The following is a 21,988-nucleotide window of genomic DNA, read 5'->3' on the forward strand; positions in this document are numbered from 1 at the left end:
CAATAATGGACTATTTCTTTTGTTCAAGGAGGTAGTCGAGCGAACAGCATAGATAGTTTAAAAAGCATGAGGAAGTCCGTGATAATACAGTGGCAAGGTAAGTACAAAACAAATTCGTACGCGCGCTCTAATAGAAGCGTGGGTTCTATAGATATATAGTCTGTGGTTATAGAAGAAATCGAGTCTAACCCGATGTTATATGCAAAGACCTACAACCTGGACGCCAGACGCGCATGTCGCCGTAACAGCCTTGCCGAGAACAGCCTGAAGGAGGGGTTGAATCGCGTTGACGATAGCATCGGTCAGATTCTCGACGATGTCCAGTAGGTCATCCAGAGTACATTTGAGATCGTATACGACTACAAAGACAATTGATTGCCGTTACGCACGCAATAAATGACTGAGACTTACTGGGACCCAAGATCGGACCGACGATGGGCAACGAGACGACAAGGTTGTAAGTAACCGTGAGGATGTCCTTGTTGGCGTTGATGATGCTCTCTAGCAAGGTCTCTAAGTTGTTGGTGGGATCCAGGTTTGCGACCCCCGTCGTCACCGCCAAGCTCTGCTAGAACAGAAGTGAAGCCCGCAAAGTTGGTGTTGAATCCAGAGAGCTCTGTTGACGCCTGCTGTTGGAATGCGGGATCGGAAGCGGACGCAGACGTTGCATTTGAGGCCAGGTTGTCTATGCGAGATCAATAAGTAAAGGTCATAAACAACCCCCATTTCACTAACGTACGATAGTTTGCGGCATGCTGCAAGGCCTGACGGTGATATCTGCGCAGACTGAGTAAGCTTGCCGCTCGACGCGTTCGAGCTTCCATGAGCATTAGCAGACGGTTCACGTGGCACGTGTGGAACACTCCTGGCGACTTTACGTTCTGCGTGCCCTGCCGTTATCCGTGATGGCGCCTTCGAGGACTTGGCTGGCATGGCTGTAGTATGGGAAGCTAGATGCTTAGATGTGGATAACCTGTCCGTTCTGCCAGCGATATTCGCAAAACCGCCAAAGACCCCTGGTGAAGATGGCATTGCGATTGGTTTGGCCAGGGCATGCTGCACTGCGAAAGGCGTGCTAAGCATCAACGTCATAGCGGCGGCGGGCAGGAAGACAAGAAGAGAGCGCATGACCGGCATATCGAAAAGGAGTGGTATTAAAAGGAGCGTGAAGAAGGGTTGTAGATATTAAGACAAGCGACTCGCGCTGAAGTTATAAGAGATATAGACTGGAGGAACAAATATGTAACCAACAAGTTCCCAGACTTGCGATAGTTGTGGTAGAAGGCAAAAGTGCAACTCTTCCAGCGAGACGCATTCTTATACCCTAATATTTAGGTCGCCAAACCTTATTAATCAAGCTCAAGCCTCGTTTCTGATTGGCCCCCCCCCCACCTCGCGCCCATATCACGTGATACAAAGCAATTCTCCACGAGATGGCGTGCAAGATTAAGTTCGAACCTGTTGGACCTTTCACATGAGATCTAGGCGACACTGCGAGGAATTTTATAACGCCTAATTATAATGGCTATTATTGATCTAAGAAATACAATACCACTTGACCTGTAGAATCGTGAGCAAGCTTCTCGAAGACACAACATCAATGCACGAATATCGCGAGCCCGATCATACGGGTACTACCAAATGCATTACGATTTCTATATAGTTTAAGGAAGACTGGGCATGCGTTGTGTGCGGCAGACCAACGACAGGATCTGCCAAGAAAGTCTTCGTCGATGTAATCAGATGCGCTGCGCGTTGGTACGAGGAGCATAATAGGCAGTGTTTTGTCTGCAGTTCATGATTCATTGAGCACAAAAGAAGGTACGGTACTATTTATTCTCTTGAAATGTTCGTGAGTGCGAGAAAAGACTCAAAGGGGTGAAAGGGGTATGTGCAGACTGCAAAGACCGCCTAATCAACCTGTGTTACATAGGTCAACGCCACGAATGATTTTATCGTGCTTTCAACACTTGCCTAACATATCCGCTGACGCTTTTTGAAGGGCCCGTGCGGCGAAGTAACGCACGTCTGCGTCGGAATCTGTTTTCTGCCGCTCTAGTACCGGAGCAATGCTTTGGCAGACAAAGTCGCGACCCTCCGTAGTATTTCCATATGTAGTGGCGAGAATTTCTAGAGACTTGGCGACGTTGAAGCGGATGTTCGGGATGGGGTCTTCAGCAAGCTGCAGGAGCGGCCCGATAATCTCAGCTTGAACGATTGCAAGATTCAGGGAAGGTGCGATAGTCTACAATTCGAAGATCTGCTCAGATCGCTGCGGTCTAGTAAAGATGTGCACATACTGTGATCGCTTGCACGGTGGTCATCCTGTAGAGGTAATTTGGATGTTGCCCCATACCCATGACCTTGGGGACAATCTGAACCTTCGCCCAATCGACGCCGAAGACTTCTGTCAGTTTCTTGAGGTTGATGGTTGCAGATTCGCGTATACTGAAGACCGTGTCACCCAACCAGGACATGCACAAGTTGCCGAGCTGTTCATCGAAGAAAGGTTTGCCGAGTTGTGTTGCGAGAAGGGGGATATATTCTATGATAGCCTGTCTGACGCGCCATGACTTATCCTCTGCAAGCTCAATGATGGCGGGGAGAAGACTATCAGACAGGAGTTCGATATCAATGACTAGCAATAGCATTTTCAGAGAGCCATTCACGTGAAAACGAGCAGGGAGCTTACCGCCATTCACAGTCTCGAGCTTACTGATGACGTTGAGTCGAACTTCGGGAAATTCGTCCTTTAATAGATGAAGGAACAAGGGTAAGAGATGCTCAATAGTAGCATCTCTGCCCAAGAGCGGTGCAAGGCCACTGATATGATTTGCAAGAGCGGCTCGCACGTGCTGAGACGCGTCGTGCGAGAGGTCACGCACGCAAGGCACGATGCGTGCAAGGATGACTTCCTTCTCGAGCAATTTCGAAAACCCTGAAAGTCAAGGGCGAAATCAACCAGTATCCCATGATTGTATTTATTACCATACCTGGGATCTGGCCCGCAGCCGCTGTGCGTACTTCTGCCTCATTATCTTTCAGAAGCTGCACATATTGTCCTATTAACTCCTCCCTGACCAGTTCTGTGCCGACGGCTTCTGCGAGCTAAATGCCAATATGAATTGTGTCACCAAGTTCAAGGTAGAATCCGGTATCGGGGACACACCTCATTGAAATGTGTTGCGGCCATATATCGCACTCGCCAGCTCTTATCAGCAATACTGTGTCTGATTTGCTTCAACAGCTGCTCCTTCACCTCAGGTGGCGTAAGTTGCTTCGCGATAACAATAAGATCTTCTACTGTGAGTAAGCGCACAGAATCCTGATCATCGGATTGGAGTCTGCGGTAAATAGGTAGCCCATCCGACAAGACATGTTGCTTTGACAGGTTTTTAACGAATGGCTACCAAAAAGTTAACGTTTCAATCGGCGCAGAGACAGAATATATACTACGCACCCCGAGCCACTTTGCTGCAGCACGTCTGACCATAGGTGTATCATCTGCACCCAGAGCGGCGAAGCCCTTCCGGAGATCCTCTTGGATTGACCACGATACTTTGGTGTAAACTGGAGGATACAGGGCAGCAGAAGAGGTGCGCGATGTAAACCATTCGCCCTGTGAGAGCCGTTTCAGGAGTGGAATGTAAAACTCTTCGATTTGCGGAGTAGATAGAACTTCAGCTATTTTGGCGATAGATTCTGCAGCCTGGTGGCAAAAACATAAGTTGTCAACCAATCAACCCAGTAACGTCTCTCAAGGACGCGTACCTTGTCCCGTACCAGGGTCTCTTCTACTGCGGATAAATTCTCCAGGGGGCCTAGCAGCACATGAGCGAATTGCTTTCCACCAATGTACTCCTCAAAATTCCTTCCAAGCTCTTTGGCCAAAGCCAGTAGTACTTCATCCTCATCATCGACGGAATCTTGCAAGAATGGAACAAGCTCGTCACGGGCGCGATCTGGCCCTAAAGCAAGTGCAATCGTGGGTATGCTGTGGATGGCGTTGAGGCGTAGTTGAACGTCTTCCGAGCGCAGCTCGTCCATTAGAACGGCAATAGGTGCAATCTGCAACAATAATGTGTTACTTTCATGCCATTCACCATAGAATTTTGATGATGAGACTCACGTCCTCCATGGTGTATCCGGGTTCCATCACAGTGGCGCTATATCAAGAGACGTTCAGTCGCAGTTGAGAAATCACGCAGGGGCTTCTTACTGTTTAACAAGTCAGATACTAGCCTGCAATACCTTTACAAGGACTGCAAGGCTGGAGATGGTTGTGTTGGAAGGTGTGGTGTCTAGCGATTAAACGTTGAGGGCAAGTGATCTGTTCTTGATTAAGCTTGATTAAGATGAAGGGTATCTTTGTTTAGCCTGAGGTACATTCGATTCAATCACCAAGTCAATATTATTGTTCAAGTCTGCAACTATAACTACAGAGCGCAGAATATCAGAAACATAATAATCGCGTTCACTCCATGCTACCAGTGCGGACCGTCACTGAAGCAAGTACTGAAGGATGCCCGACTGCGAGAGTCGGTACTCGTGAGACATTTTGACGGAATCGGAATTGGAAGTTGTCACTGGCAGTACTGACTAACTTAGTACTAACTCAGGTAGTACTGCTGGCCTTCCCTAACCAGGCCTTTGGAAGATAGTAGTTCCTTCCCGCCAGCCGTGGCGGAACGAGGCTGGTCACTGGTCAGTAGATCACCGAGGCTCCAACAAGCCCAGCCCCAAAGTCGGTCACCAAGAATAGTAGACAAATCAATCAGTCACCCGAGAGGAACTTTTATCACGGATCCTAAGCTCCGCAACGTTCAAATTTGATGGCGTGACTACGATGAATAATGGGTACATATAGAGGGTAAAGCAAGCAACCTCCGACCAGAAGATATTTGACCACTGGAAACCTCTTCACGAAGAAGAGAAATAGTAAAAAATTATGCGATAATCATCCACAGCATGCCCAATGGCTCAGCTGTTGAAGACGACAGACCCTGGCGCAAGCCATCAGATCTACCTCGCAATGACAGATGGGCACCATCGTCCAGGTTGCAAGTACCTGTGAGATCTCATCGTTAGCATCAGTGTGTCGGACAATAATATATATATAACAACTCACAACCGGGCAAACCATGAGTCACCACCCGCAAGGGCTCCATATAAATGTATAAAATCTTAACCAGTTCCACAGCATTCCCAACGGAAGGCATCCATAGTCTTTGACAAGTGCCGCAACCAGTACTAATCTCGGCAGAATATTCCCAACGGGCTTCCACTTCGCTGCGTGCCTGCACACAGAGATCTACACACACCCGAGACAACTCAGGGTAAAGCGAGATCTGGCTCGAAGCTAGCCTCATCGGATCGACAGTATGTAACAGCATTTTGACATCAAGACGGGTCTGGGTATGACAAGTTTGTGAGACCATAAATCCATGTCCTTGGTTATAAACCCAGCGAGGCTGAGTCACACCGCACAAAGTACGGAAGCACCGATAAACCCTATTTCAGATCGTCCTCGTATGCTTTGACCATGACTTGCCCCGCGAGCGACGCTTCATGTGACTCTTGCAATATAACACCAAAGTTGTAGCATGAGTGTTCCCTGCCCATGCGGGGTAGGCAGTGTCTATGATATGGTTGCGTGTTGCGCCTTTCTGTGCAGGTGCGCATAGACTATAGTATGGCGCAATATGCGCATATCGCACTTTTATGCATGGTCAAGGAGAGCAATGCTGCGCACGAGCGCACAAGTGCACCAATAAACCACACCCGAGGTGTCGAAGCGAGGAGGCCTCGCGTGCAACAAAGCAAGGCGGCTTGATCCTTTGATCACGAGTTTCGTGATAGCGCAACTCGTCAAGTGGGCAAGGACGATAATGCTGCGCACGAACGCACGGATGTACCGATCAACCACGTCCGAGGTGTCGAAGCGAAGAGTCCTCGCGTGCAACGAGACAAGGCGCCTTGACACTTGATATCACATGTCGTGATAGTAGCAATTCTCGACGAGCAGGTGATGTCATACAGTATGGCAGAAGTTCAGAAGATGGGGCTGCACCGATAGCAAGTGGAGCATCAAAAATATCGCCTGGACAGTGGAGACGCTGAACAAACGAGAAGTCAGTAGCGATTCAGGACAACCTTGGCCTGCGGTGAATGGAATGGCACATGTCATCTGCCTATTTGAATCACTGCCGCGCTGCGAACGCATCGCAGAGGAAGCCGATAAGAGGGCTTCTTTGCCGCTCCCTCGTACTTTCGACTCGAGACTGACCATAAACACAACCCCATCCAGGAGTCAGGAAGTGTGAGAGAAGTGTCAGCAGTGGGAGAGGTGTCATGAGTGACACTGTTAACAAAAGTGGAAGATACATAATAAGCGCGATTCCACCTAAGGGCAGGCTTTTACTCAGTCCGGGGGGTCGGGCCGCCAGCCCTCCCAGGTGATCCCAGGGGGGTAACATCTCATAGTTGCCAACTCAGCATCTCAAGCTTACCATCTACTTCGAAGATGCCAGTCAAACAGGCTTCTGGGCGAGTTACTTTGACTCACGCAAAGGTCCGTGATAGACTAGACCAAAAGCAGACAGCCAATGATCACTGATTATCCTGATTCCTGCAACAGGGTTCCTCTGTGGAACTACTCATGTACGGCGCGACAATCATTTCATGGAAGGCTGGAACCATCACCGAACCTCAACCAATTGAGCGGCTATTCGTCTCATCCAAAGCCGCTGTCGATGGCTCAAAGCCCGTGCGGGGAGGCATCCCGGTTATATTTCCTTGCTTTGGACCTCCTAGCCACCCAGAGCACATGAAACTTGCCCAGCATGGTTTCGCTAGAAATGAAGTGTGGAAATTCGATAGCATTGTGATGGACAACGACGAGGGCGTATCGGTGAGACTCAGTGAGTGCCGCCTCACTGGATTTGTGTCGTTTGTTATATTTTCTCCCAGCGCTTGAGCCAACCGCGGGTATCATAGCAAAATATGACAAACCATTCCATCTGGCTTATGTCGTTACTCTGGCTGAGCATCAGATTAGTACTGATTTGCACGTCACGAATACGTCGACCTCCACGGCTTACCCACCAGACAACCTCGAATTCCAGGCTTTGTTCCACAACTATATTAGGGCCCCTGCAAATGACGTCCTTGTTTTCCCATTGCAAAACAAAAACTATTTTGACAAAACAGAGGCATCTGAAGAAGCCAGAAACAAGTCGAAAGTCGAAACCAGAGCAGGAGTTGACGTTCGCCAGTTCACCGACTCTGTGTACGAAGATGCAGGGGGGAAATATGAAGTCACATGGCCAGGAGGTGGCGTAGAGATCACGGTTCGGGAGCTAAAGGACGTTGTCGTCTGGAACCCTCAGCAGGTTGCAGGTGCGAAAATGGGAGATATGGAAGATGGAGGATGGTGAGCATTTATACTGGATCATGTACTTGGATGCTAACACTCCGTAGGGAAAGGTATGTTTGTGTTGAGCCAGGTCATGTGAGGGGATTTGCGAAGATAGAGCCAGGCAAGACGTGGATTGGACAGCAAGTTATATCTGTCATTCACCACGAAAGGAGGATCAATCAGTTGTAATTAGTCTTTATGAATCGCACTTACTCAATACCATTAGACCAGATTATTAGTAGATTTGCCAAGAGATTTATCAATAAAATTTTTATTACATAACTTACGGGCCGTCGATTTTACACCTAGTAAGTAGAACAACTGGAGCCCGGAGAAATAACTTAGAATTTGCCGAACTCCGATCGAGTGACGAACTAGAATTTGATACCTATGTGTTGTGTAGTTGATACTTATACTGCACCGAGTGGAGCGGCGCTTCACATCGTAAAAGTCACTTAGCAAAACTTCCTATTTTGTAGCTGTAACTCTGGCAAGCTTACGGCAGCATTAAAACTTGAACATGTGACTTGACTTCCATGTGAAAGTGACTGACAAGCGCGTCGACGTCCAACTTGAGTCACCCCCTCGCTAGTACTCGCATTCAGTGCATGCGCTGAGCGACATTTCATCCACGCTGTTCATACTGTACAACAATTAGTTTCATGGAGCAGGAGGCTACACTTCGAGTACTCATTAACCAAATTGACTATACTGTGGCCTCCCCTGGCGCTCTCGACAACACATCTCTCCCTCGAGTGCCTGTAATCCGCATTTATGGAGCGTCGTCCACAGGAACGAAAGCATGTGTGCATGTACATCAAGTGTACCCTTATTTTTTTGTGGAGTATGGGGGCAAATTGAGTCCTGAAAATGGTGTGTGTATTCGGTTTCAGGATGTTTTCTTGCTGACTCCAGTCAGTGAACCAGTACATTGCAAAGTTATCTCGTTCTTTGAACCATGCTATCGCCATCTCGATGAAGCGCAACCCACATTCGCGTAAATCACAATTTGTTCGGGGTGTACTTCTCGTGCAAGGCGTTCACTTCTATGGATTCCACTCGTCATATACGCCGTTCTTGAAGATTCTTATCGCAGACCCCACATTTGTCAATCGTGCTGTCACCATATTGCAGTCTGGAACTGTCATGCGAACACGCTTTCGCGTTTACGAAAGCCATTTGAGCTACATTCTACAGTTCATGTGCGATTTTGGGCTCTATGGATGTGGCTGGATCAATCTCGCGGAAGTCTGGCAGCGAGGACACGAAGAAAACGATACTGAAATGACGGACTCAGCAACATTCAAGGTATCACCATACTTTCGTCAATCCCGCATGCCGCTTGAAGTTGATGTCGCTGCTCATCAAATTCTAAACCGTCGTCTCCTGTCCGCACGCAACATTCACCACAAATTGGCAATACCCTCACCGTCTTTACCTTCTGAACCATTCGTTCTGAGTGTCCGTGAACTGTGGGATGATGAAAGACGTCGAAGGCTTGCCAAGGGCCTCTCTCCAACCCCTGTGCTTCCTATTGATCCAAGCAAGACGTCTAGAGGCCATGGAGGCGAGTGGGTCGCGGAAGCGAGGTGGTGGGAGGAAGTCAGAAAACGCATTGAAAAAGAAAGAGACCCTGAGCCTACTTTCACAGACAGTACGGAACTTTGGGAGAAATGGGTGATGACCACGTTTGAGAGCGTGGAAGCCCTCTGGGAGGCTGAGTGGAGAACTTGGAAGCCAGTTCGTAAAGAGGCTACTGGTCATGATGAACAGAGCACTCATACTTCAGAAGCCGAGGACAGGGAAAATCCTTTTGCACAGGCGACGCAGGATGGGTCTTCGATAAATCGGCAAGGACCACCGCAAAGTACGGATGTCGATGTCGACGAGATGTTGCTTTCCACACAGGAGATGGGTCAGATGATGGACCACGAAGATCAAGAGTGGGCAGACTTGCAGGCGGGGGACACCATTGCAGAGCCTGACGCTGCTGCTGATGATCAGTTGGGTGAAGAAGAGCCTCCTCCGGACTTTGGGATGGATGTGCCCAGTCCCTCTGGCGAGGCCGAAGCTGCCACTGATGGGAACGAAAGGTTCAATCACTCATTTTCCCTGGCTCTTGTACTCATGCTTGCCTCAGCAGACTCGTCTCTCATATGCGAGATCTTTCTCGAACAAATTCATTCCGACACTCATGGCGCGATCTGGAAATGTAGGCAACCCCTTCTTTTTGAAAGCCATCATTGAAGTAAGAACAGCCGCAAACGAGCGAGGAGTCTTTCAGCATCTTTAGAGCTTCCAGCAACTCCTACCAAGTGAGCACACTTACTTTCGTGGAAGGGTTTTTCATTCGTATATATTTAGGAGAATGCGGTGCATGACTGACGAGGCCGCCTACGATGCGATTACATCCACAATGTAATTGTTGAAGTTACCGCATATCGATCAGTATTGAAAGGTTGCAAACAGGAATGCGCTACCATTGATGGTTCCTCCAGAGCCCTTGACACAGTGGGGATTATCCCCTGACTCATCTGATTCATCTGACAATAGTGCCGGATGCGATAACGAAGAAAATCCATTCCTACTTCGAGATGAGCAGTTGATTGATGTATCGGGAACGCCGAAGGGTTCGCAGGGCCCTACGAATAGCTCAACGTCAATAGAAACAAGAGAGGGACGACGAGACGACTCCATTGAACGGAATGAAAGTCTTTTGCAGCTGACCTTACCAAGAGCTTCATTTTCAAGATATATACCACCTACCTCAAGCCCAACTACGGCATTCGTGTTCGCTGTACCACCGCCATCCTCCTCTGAACTTCTCAGGACGATTGAGACGTATGATGTCCCCCGAAGGCTTTACCGTAATCCTTATTACTCCAAGCGCGCAGATGCTCCAGAGTACCCGAGAGAATACGCTGGTCTCCTGTATCACCTTAAAGGCGGGGAAGGACTAGACACCCTAGACCAGTGGAAGTCTCATGGAAGTCAGCTTCATATGGGAAGAAATGCCCGTCGTTTGAAAGGCACATATCTGTCATGGGGATGGGAGTATGCAGCCCTACCTCCCAGTAAAACTCAAGTGAAAAAGTGGCTGAAAAAAAACCCAGTTCAGCTGACCACAAGGGCCAAGATGTATTCTCAGGTAAGTCGAGTTTACTATGCGTAATCTACATCTCCTGAAAGGGTATATAGATCGAGGGCAGTACCCAAATGAACCCCTATGGTGTGAAGTCAACGCCGCGTGTTCGATCTGACTCCAACACCAGAGCAGCCCAGCACATGTCCTTGTTTTCCCTGGAAATATTTGGTGAGCTCCCAAATTACCATTTGCCGTGCGCTTACTTTCGTTGCTAGCTCCTTCACGTGGTAATAAAGTACCTGATGCGAATGTTGACGGGATTGTTGCAATCTTCTTTGCTCTCGGGGATGATGATATTCATTCAGTGTTTCACGAACGAGGCATCCTGGCGGTTAAGAATGCGCAACTGGATCCTCGTCGAATACGCGATTTCCCGTTGGAGATTGTCGTTGACGAACTGGAGTTACTCAATCGGATGGTTGACATAGTAGTTGAGTTTGATCCAGATATCATTGTTGGCTGGGATGTTCAATCAGCATCTTGGGGCTATCTCAATGCTCGAGGAAATCACTATGGTTCGTGCAAGGTCTTTTCCAGTTTTTGGTGGTTAATACATGTGAAGGTTTCGACATTGGCGAGCTTATATCTCGAGCCCCTAGCAAGAATGCTGCTGCAGAAAACGATCAATGGAGTCAGAAGACGACCACCACGTTTAAGGTCACTGGTAGGCATGTGTTCAACGTCTGGAGAATCATGCGAGTCGAGCAGACACTTTCCATGTATTCCTTCGAGAATGTGGCCTTCCAGTTGCTGCGTAGAAGGTGTGCTAACCAATCCACCACCACTGTTTATCCACTCATCTGCACAGGGTCCCTCGTTATACCCCCGAGGTCCTAACTACTTGGTATAATAGTACAGATCCCGTACACACCTCCCGTGCCCTTCGCTACTTCCTTGAACGGACGATCATGACACTAGAAATCCTCCAAGAAGCCGAAACAACCACAAAAAACGCGTGAGTCTCCAATCAGATACAATTCGAGTCCTCATATACGGCGCCGACAGAGAGTTTGCGCGCGTCTTTGGAGTCGACTTTTACTCCGTAATTAGTCGAGGCTCGCAGTTTAAAGTGGAGTCATTCATGTTCCGCATCGCGAAGCCGGAGAGCTTCGTTCTCCTGTCTCCTAGCAAACATGATGTGAGCTCGAGTTATCCATTTGAAATCAGTTGACACCGTCTCCTAGGTTGGAAAACAAAATGCTGCAGAATGCATGCCTTTAATTATGGAACCTCTCTCCGCCTTTTACAATGGACCCCTCGTCGTACTCGACTTCCAATCGCTTTATCCATCAATTATGATTGCCTACAATTATTGCTATTCAACCTGCCTCGGGAGAATAGTCGACTTCCAGGGTCGTAACAAGTTCGGTGTCGTGGATCTCAAAAGACCACGTGGACTCTTGGAAAATTTGCAAGACCACATAACAGGTTAGTTATCTCTTTTGTAGGCTTCGTGCTCGTTTTGAGCTCTCGACTATAGTTGCGCCGAATGGCATTATGTACGTGAAGCCTGAAGTGAGGAAGGGTTTACTTGCGCGCATGCTCACGGAGTTGTTGGACACCCGAGTAATGGTCAAACAGGCGATGAAGGATTCGAAAACTGACAAGGTAACGCGTATGTCGTCAATTCTGACTGCAATAACCACGGTCACAGGCGCTCAGTCGAGTTCTGGACGCGCGCCAGCTCAGTCTGAAATACATTGCTAATGTCACCTATGGATATACAAGCGCAACATACTCTGGTCGCATGCCTGCTGTTGAAATCGCAGACAGTATTGTACAAAGCGGCAGAGAAACCTTGGAAAAGGTCGGTATTTTCGCCATGTAGTTTCGCATGAGCCTGACAATGGAGTTAGGCTATAGAAGTCATCAACAGCAATGCTAAATGGGGAGCTAAAGTTGTTTACGGGGATACAGACTCTCTTTTCATATATCTTCAAGGAAAAACAAAGGAGCAAGCTTTCCACATCGGCTATGATATTGCGGATACGGTTACGGCGATGAATCCAGCACCCATCAAATTGAAATTCGAAAAGGTCTATACATTCCGAGATGAACGAGTCGACTACTAATGTTTAGACTAGGTGTATTTGCCCTGTCTGTTGATGGCGAAGAAAAGATATGTTGGATTCAAGTTTGAGAATCCGGACGAGGCTGTCCCCGCATTCGATGCAAAGGGGATCGAAACTGTCCGCCGCGATGGGGTACCTGCTCAGTCAAAAATGACAGAAACGTGTTTAAAGTGAGCAAATTTTCGTATTCTCGTGGCATGAATCCTTGCCTAAATTTGCGGCAAGAATTTTATTCCGTACCCAGGATCTTAGTCAAGTAAAGGACTATTGCTACCAGTCATGGACTAAGATTCTTCAAAACCAAGCGTCAATACAAGATTTCGTATTTGCAAAGGAAGTCAAAATGGGGACATATTCGTGCGTGAAAGTATATTGATGCGTTATATGTACTGGATCAAGGTTGCATCAGTGAAAAGGCACCACCTCCACCTGGTGTAGCTGTTGCCGCTCGAAGAATGATGGAAGACGAGAACGACGAGGTTCAATATGGCGACCGAATTCCGTACGTGATCATAAGAGGTGATCCCCAGACACGGCTTGTGGACAGGGCGGTGTCCCCTGAAGAATTATTGCAAAATAAGTGCGCCTTTTGTCTTGCTCTTGCCGTGCATCCGAACCGCTACTATCCACGATATAGGCACATGCAATTAGACGCTTCGTATTACATATCCCGCGTCCTGATCCCACCACTTGAACGTATTTTCAACTTGGTAGGTGCTGACGTTAGAGCTTGGTTTGACGATATGCCGAAGGCTATCCGAATCAATCATCCAAATCCTCTTGCAATGTCTCCCCAAAAAAAGAGGATCACGGCAAACAGGTTAAAGATAGATGAACATTTTCAGAGCTCCCAGTGTCTTGCATGCGGTGGCTTGTCTTCAGACGGTAGGCACTCGTATCTTTTCGCCTCTATTAAGTTTAATGAATTCACGACAGGAATATGTGATAGGTGTCGGAGAATGCCCTGGAAAACAATGCCCACCCTCCTTGATCAAATACGAAAAGGAGAAGCCCGGCTCCTGGACGCACAACGAGTGTGCTCATCGTGTGCGTCCACCGCAAATGCCGAGCCAATTGAGTGCATTAACATTGACTGCCCGTGGTTGTTTGACCGAAAAAAAGCAGAAAGAAGGGCGGAGTTTCTCGAGGGGTTACAGGAAATTCTGGAGGACCTTGAAATTTCAGAGGATCACTATGATGATGTACCAGACTGAGACGGCTAACTTATCCGTGCTGATAGTTATAATACCCTGATCCGTCTATTGTGTCGATTTGTATTATTGTAAGATAGCTGGTCTTTTGGTGCGTTTAGACCTGACCAGCTGCTAATTTAGTGTTGTGGGCAGAACTACTTGAGGTTAGTTTTGCCGGCAGAACCGGCAGAATAACCGGTTCTGCCGTGCTCAAAGTTATCGTTGATTAGGGATGGCACTGGGCAGCCACCAGCATGGACCATACTTATTCTGGGACGAAGGATCAGCCGAGAGTGTCTGTGACTCTGTTTTCACATTTTTATGGTTATACACAGTGTACATATTATTATGGACTAGTTCACTGCCAACCCTGAGTTCTGCCAGCAAATTTCGCAGAGTTCTGCCATCTGCCAGGCACAACCAGTTCTGCCCACAACACTGGCTGCTATTGATAATGGCGGACGCGAATTTGTTGCGGTCATGTGATGTACGCGTTGTTGATGCATTGTTTGGTGCTAGCTAGCCGTACAACCACAGTGCGAAACGGCCAGTACCCCCTTCGATTGCTCATAGTTTACACCAGTAACACGAAGGTAATTATGGCGCACCCAGCGCCCGGAATCGTAGCATGGACAACTTCTATTCGCACGTCCATGGCGAAGGATCCATGTCGGCAATTATTCGAGGACCAAGTCCAAACACACGGCTTCATCTTCTTAGACGATTACCTCGAAAACATCTTGGCTGGTCCAAAACAAGAGTGCGTAAATTGATACATCCTTTTCTCTATTCTGAGCATCAGTAGAGCCATTATCGACCTCGTCAAGACACCTGCTCGAAAGAAGACCGCGCCCAAGCGAACCAGAGCAGCCACTTCGGCAGCTGCGAAGGCGCAAAACTCAACTCTTCTGTCTCTTGAGGTATTTTATTTCTTTGAAGACTGATATATTGAGAATCATGTCTGGTCTGTAGGAGGAGGACATCAGCAAGGAGAACCAGCCACCTGTCAATAACTTTCATAAAGCCCTTCTTCACGCCAAGCAGAACGCGGAGTCCACGCGTTCTCATACAAACAGCGACTGTACTGAGCAAGTCCTTCCGCAGGCTAAGCCCGCGGGCGCGATTGTTGGCGAGCATGTCAGTCATGATCCGGATCTAGTAGAGGATGATCTAGTCCCAGAGGTAGAGGACACGATAGTATCACCACTCGACCCCTTGCATTCTGTTCCCCTTGACTCCCAGAAACATACCCGCGCTCGAGAGGCACGCACTGGCAATCACACTCAACCACTTCCTCAGATACCAGTAGCCAGCTCTCCGATCACGCATGCCAGGGATGCATTGACGGCTCCGCTGCCTATTCTACCTGAATCCAATTCCGCTCCTGCGTTACCTACTATGGCAGTACCACTTAATGTCTCGCCGTCTCGGATTCTTGCGCACAAGAGCAGCGCACTGCAATTTCCAACACTTCGGGCTCCATCTCCGCTACGTAAGTCAATGCGTGTCGTAGTAGAACCATCTACGGGTGCTGGGATTCTTGCTTCAGCTGCTCCAGTACCAGCGCAACCTTCCGCACTGGGAAAACGTACATCATGGCTAATGAAGGCCAGAGAGGTGAAAGCCTTGGAGGGTATCGTTCATAACAAGACAAGCATTTTTGGCCCTGGTGCCGGCACACTGGGACCCTCTAGCAACACTGCCGCTCCTTTGAAGCGGAAAAAGCAGCGATATGCTTGCTGCTGCACCTTTGGGTTCAGACAAGACCGACGAGGGGCGTAGGGCGAAGGTGGCCAAGGCTTCCAAGTCTGATTCTGCTCCGCAAAATTCAGAGGACCTACCTCTGAACCAGGGGACAGCTATGCCGACTCAGACTCCTTCATCCATCCTGGTGTCGACTAGAGCTGTGCATCTCCCTGAGGAGCACTGGGAACCACTGAACGACAAGGAGGAAGAGGCTAGTTTCATTGGGGTGTTTAAACGTACAGTTGAAGGTCTTGGTGCCCGCGCGGGTAAAAGCATGGGGAAGTCCCTTGGTGGTGGTGCAGCAGCCGCTGCACTTGCTGAAGCTCGTGCTGCCGCAGAAGCAAGAGTAGCGGAGAGGAACAAGATCAATGAAGAACAGGTCACGGAGTCAGAGGACTCTTCCGCACCAGACGCTGAAGAACCCCAACCAGCAACTGAATATGTTCACTCAAGAGAATCAGAACGCAGACTCAGTATCTCTGACATGGTCTCTACTAATGAAGGTTCGGTAGCCCTTCAGTCTTCGTCTGCAGCGGATGAGAGCATCTCAACAACCCCGCCCAACTCCCCACCTCCTACTCGTACTTCTGGCTCCAGCTTCGCTCCTCCTCCTGGTCCAGTATTTAACAGGCAACCTCCTCCTGTGTTCATGCCTCCCACCTCGAAGCAGATTGCACCACTCGCCAAAGAATTCTCTTTCAATTTGCCAACGGCAACCTTTACGCTTCCTCCGCCAATATCTCTGGGTCTACCAGCACGACCTACATTTTCTCCTTCTTCCTCGCGTCCTCCTCCACTGGCATGCGGTACACAACAATCTTCACAAGCAAGCACATTGTCGGATGCTGTCTTTGATCAAGTGGAGGACATTCCAGCCTGGATGCCTTCTACACAAGATACCGAATGCATAGACGGTTCAGAGTCCCAGATTCATCGGGAAACATTCGCTACACTTGAAGATGACGATGATGATAGTTGGCCCCTTGAGGAGAAGTTGGCCGCAAGCGAACAGGGATGGACTCCTTTCAACTTCAATAACAAGGAGGATAGCATGACATGGAGTACACTTCCTACTGAATCTCAGGGACTCACCAGAACCAGAAGTGACCTGACCGGTAATTCAGCGAAGAATGCGGTGCAGCAAAATGAGGGGCCCGTAATCCCCAGTCCCTCCGCCATGGATATAGATGGCGATGTCGCTCAGATTCAGGACAATGAATCCAATGTCTCCGAACCAGAAGCCGGCCACGAGTCAGTTATGTATACGAGCGATCTGGGTGATGTCCTCAAGGCTGGCCAGCCTACTGTTACTCTTATTGAGGTATGCACAATTTTGATCGTCAGTATTCTTAATACTCACCGTGAAAACCGAAGTCTGGTGGCATTCCGCGGAGCGAGAGCCAATTATCCATGGCTTCGACGTCTTCGTCTTCGCAGCAGTCACAGGTTGGATTCTTCAGTCAAGCCACAAAACTCGTCAATAGCATGCTTGGCACAGGCAAAAAGGCCAAGCCAGAGGTCAAGAGCCTTCAGCTTGCAGCTGCCGCAGCGAAGAAGGTATTTCGTTTACTCTTACCTCGACTGTTTTGCGAGACTCAAGAGTATTATATAGCAAGAAGAAGAAGCCAACAAAAAGGCCACCCGTCTCAAGGAGATGGAGGCGAGGCGCCAGGCAGCGCTTGCTCGCAAGGCAGATGAAGAGAAGTCACGCGCTGTTGAGGAAGAGAAGAAGATCAAGGAGGAATCTGAGAAGCGCAAACGTGAGCGCGACGAGACCACGGAAAAGCGACCTCTCAAGACCCCTGCTGTGCTTAAGAAGACGGAGGAAGACGTGACGAAGAAGCGGAAGATTACTATCGACGATAAGAAACCCGATGTTAAAAAGCCGCCTTCAAAAGACAAGAAGGATACTCTTCTTTTGTCCAAGTTGGCGAAATCCAGTTTGGTTACCCCTGCAGCGAAAGTTGCTTCTGCTTCCAAGAACACCAAGGTCCCCGCGTCGTCTGCGCTTGTGTCTTCTGCGACCTACAATGCTTCACAGAATGCCGCTGGGTCATCTGCGGTTAAAACCGCAGCTACCGAAGTGAAATCAACCAAAGTTGGTCCTCCCAAGGGAAAAGCTAAGGCTGTACCGCAGGAGAACGAGGATAAGCTTCCCTCCGCCATGGTGCAGAATCAGATGGCAGCGCGTGCAATGGCCCAGATACGGGCAGCTAAGCAGCAGTTACCTGAAGTTCCCAGCGAGAGTATTGAACTTCCTGACATCAACAGCGAATACTCTGACTCGGAAGATGAAGACCGGCCACGGACCTTTGATCCTCCTGATTGGGCTCAGTCACCGGAGCTCCGACAGGCGTTGCAAATGCAGAGCACAGTTGATCCGGATGACATATTCGGAGCGATCCGGCCGCTGCGAATGGAGGAGTTGTTCAGGACGAGGCAGAGCCGGTTTAGAGCACGGACGAGTTCAGCAAATTGGTCAGGTTCGGACAGGCTGACGGTTGAAGAGGAACGGGAATATGCCCGTCGCATGGGATTTACTAAACATGCGTCCTGACCTGGATCAATGCCTGTCTCTTGTTTTTAACATGCATGTGTATCACATCCTTGGTTTCGCGCAGCATATTTATTTATTTCCTTGCTGCAGCAACAAAACAAACGAGTGTGACGAAACTTGGCTTGAATTCGACAGTCAAGAGACAAGTACAAATGTATGAGCACGGACTAGGCCAGCGATATATCTGGTTAGGATGTACAAAACTACAGGGGGTATTGCGACGAGACCAAGGATGACACCGGAACTAGTACTGTAGATTCGAGTATGAGAGAGTGACGAAGAGAAAGATATCGAGAGTGGTCAAACGGATGATAGCAATTATTGTAGTGCGGTAGCAAAATGTAATGAACGACGAGAATGACAATGGTTCACGTCAAACTCATTGAAACCCGCAGTCAAAAAAGACAGACACAAAAAAGATGTCTCGAAAGTAAAGGACCTAAGGCAAGGAATAAGTGCAGGAGAAAAGGAGAAGGCAAGGAATAAATGCAGGAGAAAAGGCGAAGGCGTGCCAAAAAGAGGAGAGTGGGCGTAGCATATACACTATGGCGTTGATGACAAGCAATATATATGATGCAGGGTGGGGTTATAGCAGAGATATAGTGGCGTAATCATCTATAGCCAGCATTGACGGAAGCTGGTGCCGGTGCATGTTTATTACCGTTTAAGAGTGAAAGTAGCTGGGCGCCGTTGGTAACAGGGGTCCGCGAAGTGATTGGCGGGGGGAAAGTTGGTTGTAAATTATGGGCTGATGGTGGGACAGCAGAGAATCGAGCAGGTGGGATTTGAGCACTGACTGGGGGCATCGTAGTAGAGAAACCAGTTACCATATGAGGACCCGCGGTCTGATGAGCGGGGGGGAAGTGTGCGGAAAGATGTGCTTGATAATTATGAACTGGAGGGTAGCCTTGCAAGTAGGAGGGATGTGGATGAGAAGTGTGAGGCATTCCAACAGGAATGGGTGGGGGCCCCGTCAGGAGCGACAACAACTGACTTCGCTGGGCATTCCTAGGAGGATAGTCGTGGGCAACAAACTGACTGGAGCGTGGTCGCACTTGAAAAATGTCATCAACTAGCGGCGGCTGAGAATACCCGATGCTGGGATGCTGAGAAGTAGGAGGGAGATGATATCCAGCTGGCATTGATGGCATATGTCCAAATAGCGGGCGTATGTCAGCTTGTGGATAGTGCGTAGATGGTGGAACGGAAGCCGACGATCCTGGATGACGGACACCAGGTGTATTGCCAACATTAGTCACAGAGGGCAACTCCCTACTGGGCAGAGTAGGGGTCATGCGTGAAGACTCGTCAGCCACTGATTCCAGTAGGGCAAGCTGCCTCAACATCTTGCCTGAGGCAGGCACCTCAGTAAGGCGCGGAAGGTAGGGTGATATGTCGGCAGTGCTCGAGGTACGTCTTGACGACAATGAGACCTTTCGAGAGGAAGTCAAGGATGAGGTGGACGATGCGGCAGACGCGGCGGATAATGAGGTGGTGGAAAGGGCTCCTGATGAAGGAGTTCCAGGAACATGAGAAGGTGAAGTTGGTAGTGTGGATGATTCGACAAAGGAAACCTGCATGCTCAAAGATTGGGGAACCCGAAGCGAATGAGCAGAGGATGACACGTTTGAAAGCCTTTGTTTCGGAGCCGGAGAAGACATCACACCAGACGTTTCTGACTGAGCAGAAACACGAGAAGACCAATCAACGATATTCTGCTTAGCTAGCGGTGTCGCGTTGTGAGCGAATACCGAGAGAGGCGATTTAACTGGCGGAAGACCGAGCTGAGGCTTTGAATCGTCTTGCTTGACAGCCGAAAGCGTCAGAGAACTAAGCAGACGGGCAAAGTGCGGATCCATGTGTTCAGGATCGACAGCTTGCTCGTCATCGGATTCGTGGGTAGCTACGCGATGGCTGGTCACAGGAAGTGCCTCGCTGTACTGAGGAGATGGCGTCTGGGGTTCGCCATTATCTGCCGAGGATGAACTGGACTCATGTGTGCCATTATCCGTACTTGTGTACCCTCCAATCTTCCGAGCTCGCCCTTCCATTGCTCGAGGCTTGTTGTCAGTGATGAATGCCTTCAACGATCTACTCGAAGTTGACGACAACTGATATACACATGATAAAAGGAGACTCACGCGATGAAGGGGGAAATTAAATAAAACTTTCCTGGGGCGGCTTTGTTCCGTCTCCAAGTTGGAAGATCAGTTAACTTGAACCACTCGATCCGCTGCAAGAAAAAATTACGACAAGAAAGGAGAAGCGCAATTAAATGAACGTACACTTATCTCCTTGCGGGTCCGAGTTTTAAAAGGAAAGTCTTCCGGGACTCCGGGTACCACAAAGAGAGAGATCCATTGCTCCTTGATCGACATTTCAATTACGTTTGCAGGATCCAGTTGACCCGCCAGATTATAACCGGTCTCCTCAAGCACCTAGCGGAGAATCTCAGGTCGCAGAACAGAAATATGGACAATACGACGCACTTCTCGAATAGCACACTCATGGGTAGGCTCGCTTTCATTTATCTTGCCCTTTGGAAAACCCCAACCAGAAGATGACTTCCACCCCTTGACAAGGATACACTAGACAAATCCGAGTAAGTTGTGTTCGCTCCTGAGCATCAAGAGCACCATACCTTTTCCCAGGTGTCGTTTAACATAATTGCACCACATACAGGGACTCTAGTCTTGTATTGCATGAAGGTATTGAAGGCTTGTTCATGATCGTGACTCCACTGGTGTAGCAGAGGACAGGCTTGGAAAAGCATTGCGGAGAATTTCTTCAGCGGTAGTGATGGAAATTTGGGATTTTGTTCCCGAATGAAGTCTTCATAGAACCAATGCCTATATGAAAAACGTGAGCCGGAAGGGAATCGCAACCACTGCGGGTGGCTTACGCTTGCTCCACCTGGAAACATATCCGCTCAAGAGACGATAGTTCTTCCTCTGGGAGATTTAAAAGAAAGCGACTTTTTGGCGTAAGAAGAAGATTGAACATAGTTGAAGTGAACATACCTGGATAGATCTTCAAGGACCTCCTCATGTGTTGCAAGTTTGTAGGAAAAGCGTTCAGCGGAGTCCACTGGAGGAGCAGGGTGCATTTCTGGTGATGAGGACGAGGAAGAAGTCATGTTTAAGTGAGAGAGAGAAAGAAAAGAAATAAGTAAAGAGAGTTCAGGAAGCCAGTCTTGGAATTGATCGTTGTATACACAGTTGGATGGAAAGACGATTGATGCACTTGTTGTTAGCGGTGAGTGATAGCGTATGATTCCACTTTAGCCACGTAACAAACACGACACAACACATATCCTTTGTCACGCTGAATAAGAGAAACGAGATTATCTCTCATCCGCGACCCGGTCACTTCTAATTCGACTCTGAATTTTTAAAAAAAATCAAGTCTACGTCCTCTATAGACGAGGCAATTATACCGGTTCAAAGCGTCTTCAACTGCGTGTCCTTAGCACAGTCACTGTCACAATGACCTTGGAGAACTCTACATCAAGATGGGCAGATTTGCAGATGCGGAAGAGCGGCTCAAGAAGGCTGCCTCTGTCCACATGAGGATAGCATCTCGAGAACTTCGATCAGGTGCACGAAGCAAAGAGTGACTTTGACTCGGAGGAAGTGAGGAAGGTAAGACGGTCCCACTCTGGAAGCATTATGGTCTGCGGAAACTATAACTGGTATGTACCACCCGTTGTTTTTGATGCAAGGTGCGCAACTTCAGGCCGAATATATAAACGGATAATTGAACGTTTTTGAGCCTGTCGGTCCGCGTTCTACTGTGGAGAAGCCTGTCAGGTGAGCGTTTGAACGAAATTAATGTCGCCTACCATGATGCTCGACAAAT

The 21,988-nt window shown here is 48.7% G+C and overlaps 6 protein-coding genes across 6 annotated transcripts; 3 read left to right on the forward strand and 3 right to left on the reverse strand.

Annotated features, from left to right (window-relative positions):
• Positions 1–26: 26 nt before the first annotated feature.
• On the reverse strand, positions 27–1,331 carry DFJ58DRAFT_773014 (uncharacterized protein). Its single transcript, XM_041389289.1, has 5 exons — positions 809–1,331; positions 740–786; positions 545–685; positions 412–513; positions 27–359 (listed from the first exon to the last, which is right to left on the reverse strand). The coding sequence occupies exons 1-5, from the start codon at positions 1,135–1,137 to the stop codon at positions 196–198; spliced, it is 783 nt and encodes a 260-aa protein (XP_041246962.1). The 5' UTR covers positions 1,138–1,331; the 3' UTR covers positions 27–195.
• A 215-nt stretch (positions 1,332–1,546) lies between these two features.
• On the reverse strand, positions 1,547–4,423 carry DFJ58DRAFT_773015 (ARM repeat-containing protein). Its single transcript, XM_041389290.1, has 10 exons — positions 4,220–4,423; positions 4,130–4,166; positions 3,772–4,068; positions 3,461–3,709; positions 3,170–3,406; positions 2,994–3,108; positions 2,693–2,938; positions 2,301–2,638; positions 1,975–2,245; positions 1,547–1,920 (listed from the first exon to the last, which is right to left on the reverse strand). The coding sequence occupies exons 2-10, from the start codon at positions 4,154–4,156 to the stop codon at positions 1,916–1,918; spliced, it is 1,785 nt and encodes a 594-aa protein (XP_041246963.1). The 5' UTR covers positions 4,157–4,166; positions 4,220–4,423; the 3' UTR covers positions 1,547–1,915.
• Positions 4,424–6,468: 2,045 nt separating this feature from the next.
• Positions 6,469–7,699, forward strand: DFJ58DRAFT_773021 (galactose mutarotase-like domain-containing protein). The gene is made up of 4 exons (XM_041389291.1): positions 6,469–6,571; positions 6,638–6,920; positions 6,970–7,432; positions 7,480–7,699. The coding sequence occupies exons 1-4, from the start codon at positions 6,524–6,526 to the stop codon at positions 7,604–7,606; spliced, it is 921 nt and encodes a 306-aa protein (XP_041246964.1). The 5' UTR covers positions 6,469–6,523; the 3' UTR covers positions 7,607–7,699.
• Positions 7,700–7,939: 240 nt separating this feature from the next.
• Positions 7,940–13,986, forward strand: DFJ58DRAFT_680547 (uncharacterized protein). Its single transcript, XM_041383199.1, has 20 exons — positions 7,940–8,290; positions 8,337–9,510; positions 9,561–9,629; positions 9,676–9,732; positions 9,782–9,835; positions 9,887–10,565; positions 10,616–10,730; positions 10,778–11,077; positions 11,125–11,323; positions 11,371–11,517; positions 11,568–11,700; positions 11,747–11,990; positions 12,043–12,170; positions 12,217–12,369; positions 12,419–12,598; positions 12,647–12,804; positions 12,860–12,991; positions 13,044–13,214; positions 13,272–13,519; positions 13,571–13,986. Exons 1-20 carry the CDS (start codon positions 8,080–8,082, stop codon positions 13,846–13,848), a joined length of 4,830 nt encoding a protein of 1,609 aa, XP_041246965.1. The 5' UTR covers positions 7,940–8,079; the 3' UTR covers positions 13,849–13,986.
• A 366-nt stretch (positions 13,987–14,352) lies between these two features.
• Positions 14,353–18,232, forward strand: DFJ58DRAFT_773027 (uncharacterized protein). The gene is made up of 6 exons (XM_041389292.1): positions 14,353–14,587; positions 14,633–14,747; positions 14,800–15,496; positions 15,588–16,894; positions 16,948–17,130; positions 17,186–18,232. The coding sequence occupies exons 1-6, from the start codon at positions 14,427–14,429 to the stop codon at positions 18,128–18,130; spliced, it is 3,408 nt and encodes a 1,135-aa protein (XP_041246966.1). The 5' UTR covers positions 14,353–14,426; the 3' UTR covers positions 18,131–18,232.
• Positions 18,233–18,794: 562 nt separating this feature from the next.
• DFJ58DRAFT_912236 (Dcp2, box A domain-containing protein) lies at positions 18,795–21,439 on the reverse strand (the record flags this gene model as incomplete). Its single annotated transcript, XM_041395260.1, has 8 exons — positions 21,151–21,439; positions 21,033–21,104; positions 20,772–20,979; positions 20,620–20,718; positions 20,416–20,568; positions 20,272–20,363; positions 18,958–20,221; positions 18,795–18,926 (listed from the first exon to the last, which is right to left on the reverse strand). Exons 1-8 carry the CDS (start codon positions 21,264–21,266, stop codon positions 18,795–18,797), a joined length of 2,136 nt encoding a protein of 711 aa, XP_041246967.1. The 5' UTR covers positions 21,267–21,439.
• Between the last annotated feature and the right edge of the window lie 549 nt (positions 21,440–21,988).

The sequence above is a fragment of the Suillus subalutaceus genome (assembly GCF_016647625.1).
Source record: "Suillus subalutaceus strain FC151 chromosome Unknown DFJ58scaffold_22, whole genome shotgun sequence".
Classification (NCBI taxonomy): Eukaryota; Fungi; Basidiomycota; class Agaricomycetes; order Boletales; family Suillaceae; genus Suillus; species Suillus subalutaceus.

Excerpts from the sequence above, each read along its gene's own strand:
- DFJ58DRAFT_773015 (XM_041389290.1), bottom strand. The coding sequence starts at position 4,156 with ATGGAACCCGGATACACCATGGAGGAC. Across the intron at positions 3,407-3,460 it reads CTGCAGCAAAGTGGCTCGGG|CCATTCGTTAAAAACCTGTC; the intron begins GTGCGTAGTATA and ends ACTTTTTGGTAG. Across the intron at positions 3,109-3,169 it reads CCGCAACACATTTCAATGAG|CTCGCAGAAGCCGTCGGCAC; the intron begins GTGTGTCCCCGA and ends ATTGGCATTTAG.
- DFJ58DRAFT_773027 (XM_041389292.1), top strand. The coding sequence starts at position 14,427 with ATGGCGCACCCAGCGCCCGGAATCGTAGCATGGACAACTTCTATTCGC. Across the intron at positions 14,588-14,632 it reads TTGGCTGGTCCAAAACAAGA|AGCCATTATCGACCTCGTCA; the intron begins GTGCGTAAATTG and ends GAGCATCAGTAG. Across the intron at positions 15,497-15,587 it reads GACAAGCATTTTTGGCCCTG|ACAAGACCGACGAGGGGCGT; the intron begins GTGCCGGCACAC and ends CTTTGGGTTCAG.
- DFJ58DRAFT_773014 (XM_041389289.1), bottom strand. The coding sequence starts at position 1,137 with ATGCCGGTCATGCGCTCTCTTCTTGTCTTCCTGCCCGCCGCCGCTATG. Across the intron at positions 686-739 it reads GCAGCATGCCGCAAACTATC|ACAACCTGGCCTCAAATGCA; the intron begins GTACGTTAGTGA and ends GATCTCGCATAG. Across the intron at positions 360-411 it reads CGGTCCGATCTTGGGTCCCA|TCGTATACGATCTCAAATGT; the intron begins GTAAGTCTCAGT and ends TTGTCTTTGTAG.
- DFJ58DRAFT_773021 (XM_041389291.1), top strand. The coding sequence starts at position 6,524 with ATGCCAGTCAAACAGGCTTCTGGGCGAGTTACTTTGACTCACGCAAAG. Across the intron at positions 6,572-6,637 it reads TTACTTTGACTCACGCAAAG|GGTTCCTCTGTGGAACTACT; the intron begins GTCCGTGATAGA and ends TTCCTGCAACAG. Across the intron at positions 6,921-6,969 it reads GGGCGTATCGGTGAGACTCA|CGCTTGAGCCAACCGCGGGT; the intron begins GTGAGTGCCGCC and ends ATTTTCTCCCAG.
- DFJ58DRAFT_680547 (XM_041383199.1), top strand. The coding sequence starts at position 8,080 with ATGGAGCAGGAGGCTACACTTCGAGTACTCATTAACCAAATTGACTAT. Across the intron at positions 8,291-8,336 it reads CAAATTGAGTCCTGAAAATG|TGAACCAGTACATTGCAAAG; the intron begins GTGTGTGTATTC and ends GACTCCAGTCAG. Across the intron at positions 10,566-10,615 it reads GGGCCAAGATGTATTCTCAG|ATCGAGGGCAGTACCCAAAT; the intron begins GTAAGTCGAGTT and ends AAGGGTATATAG.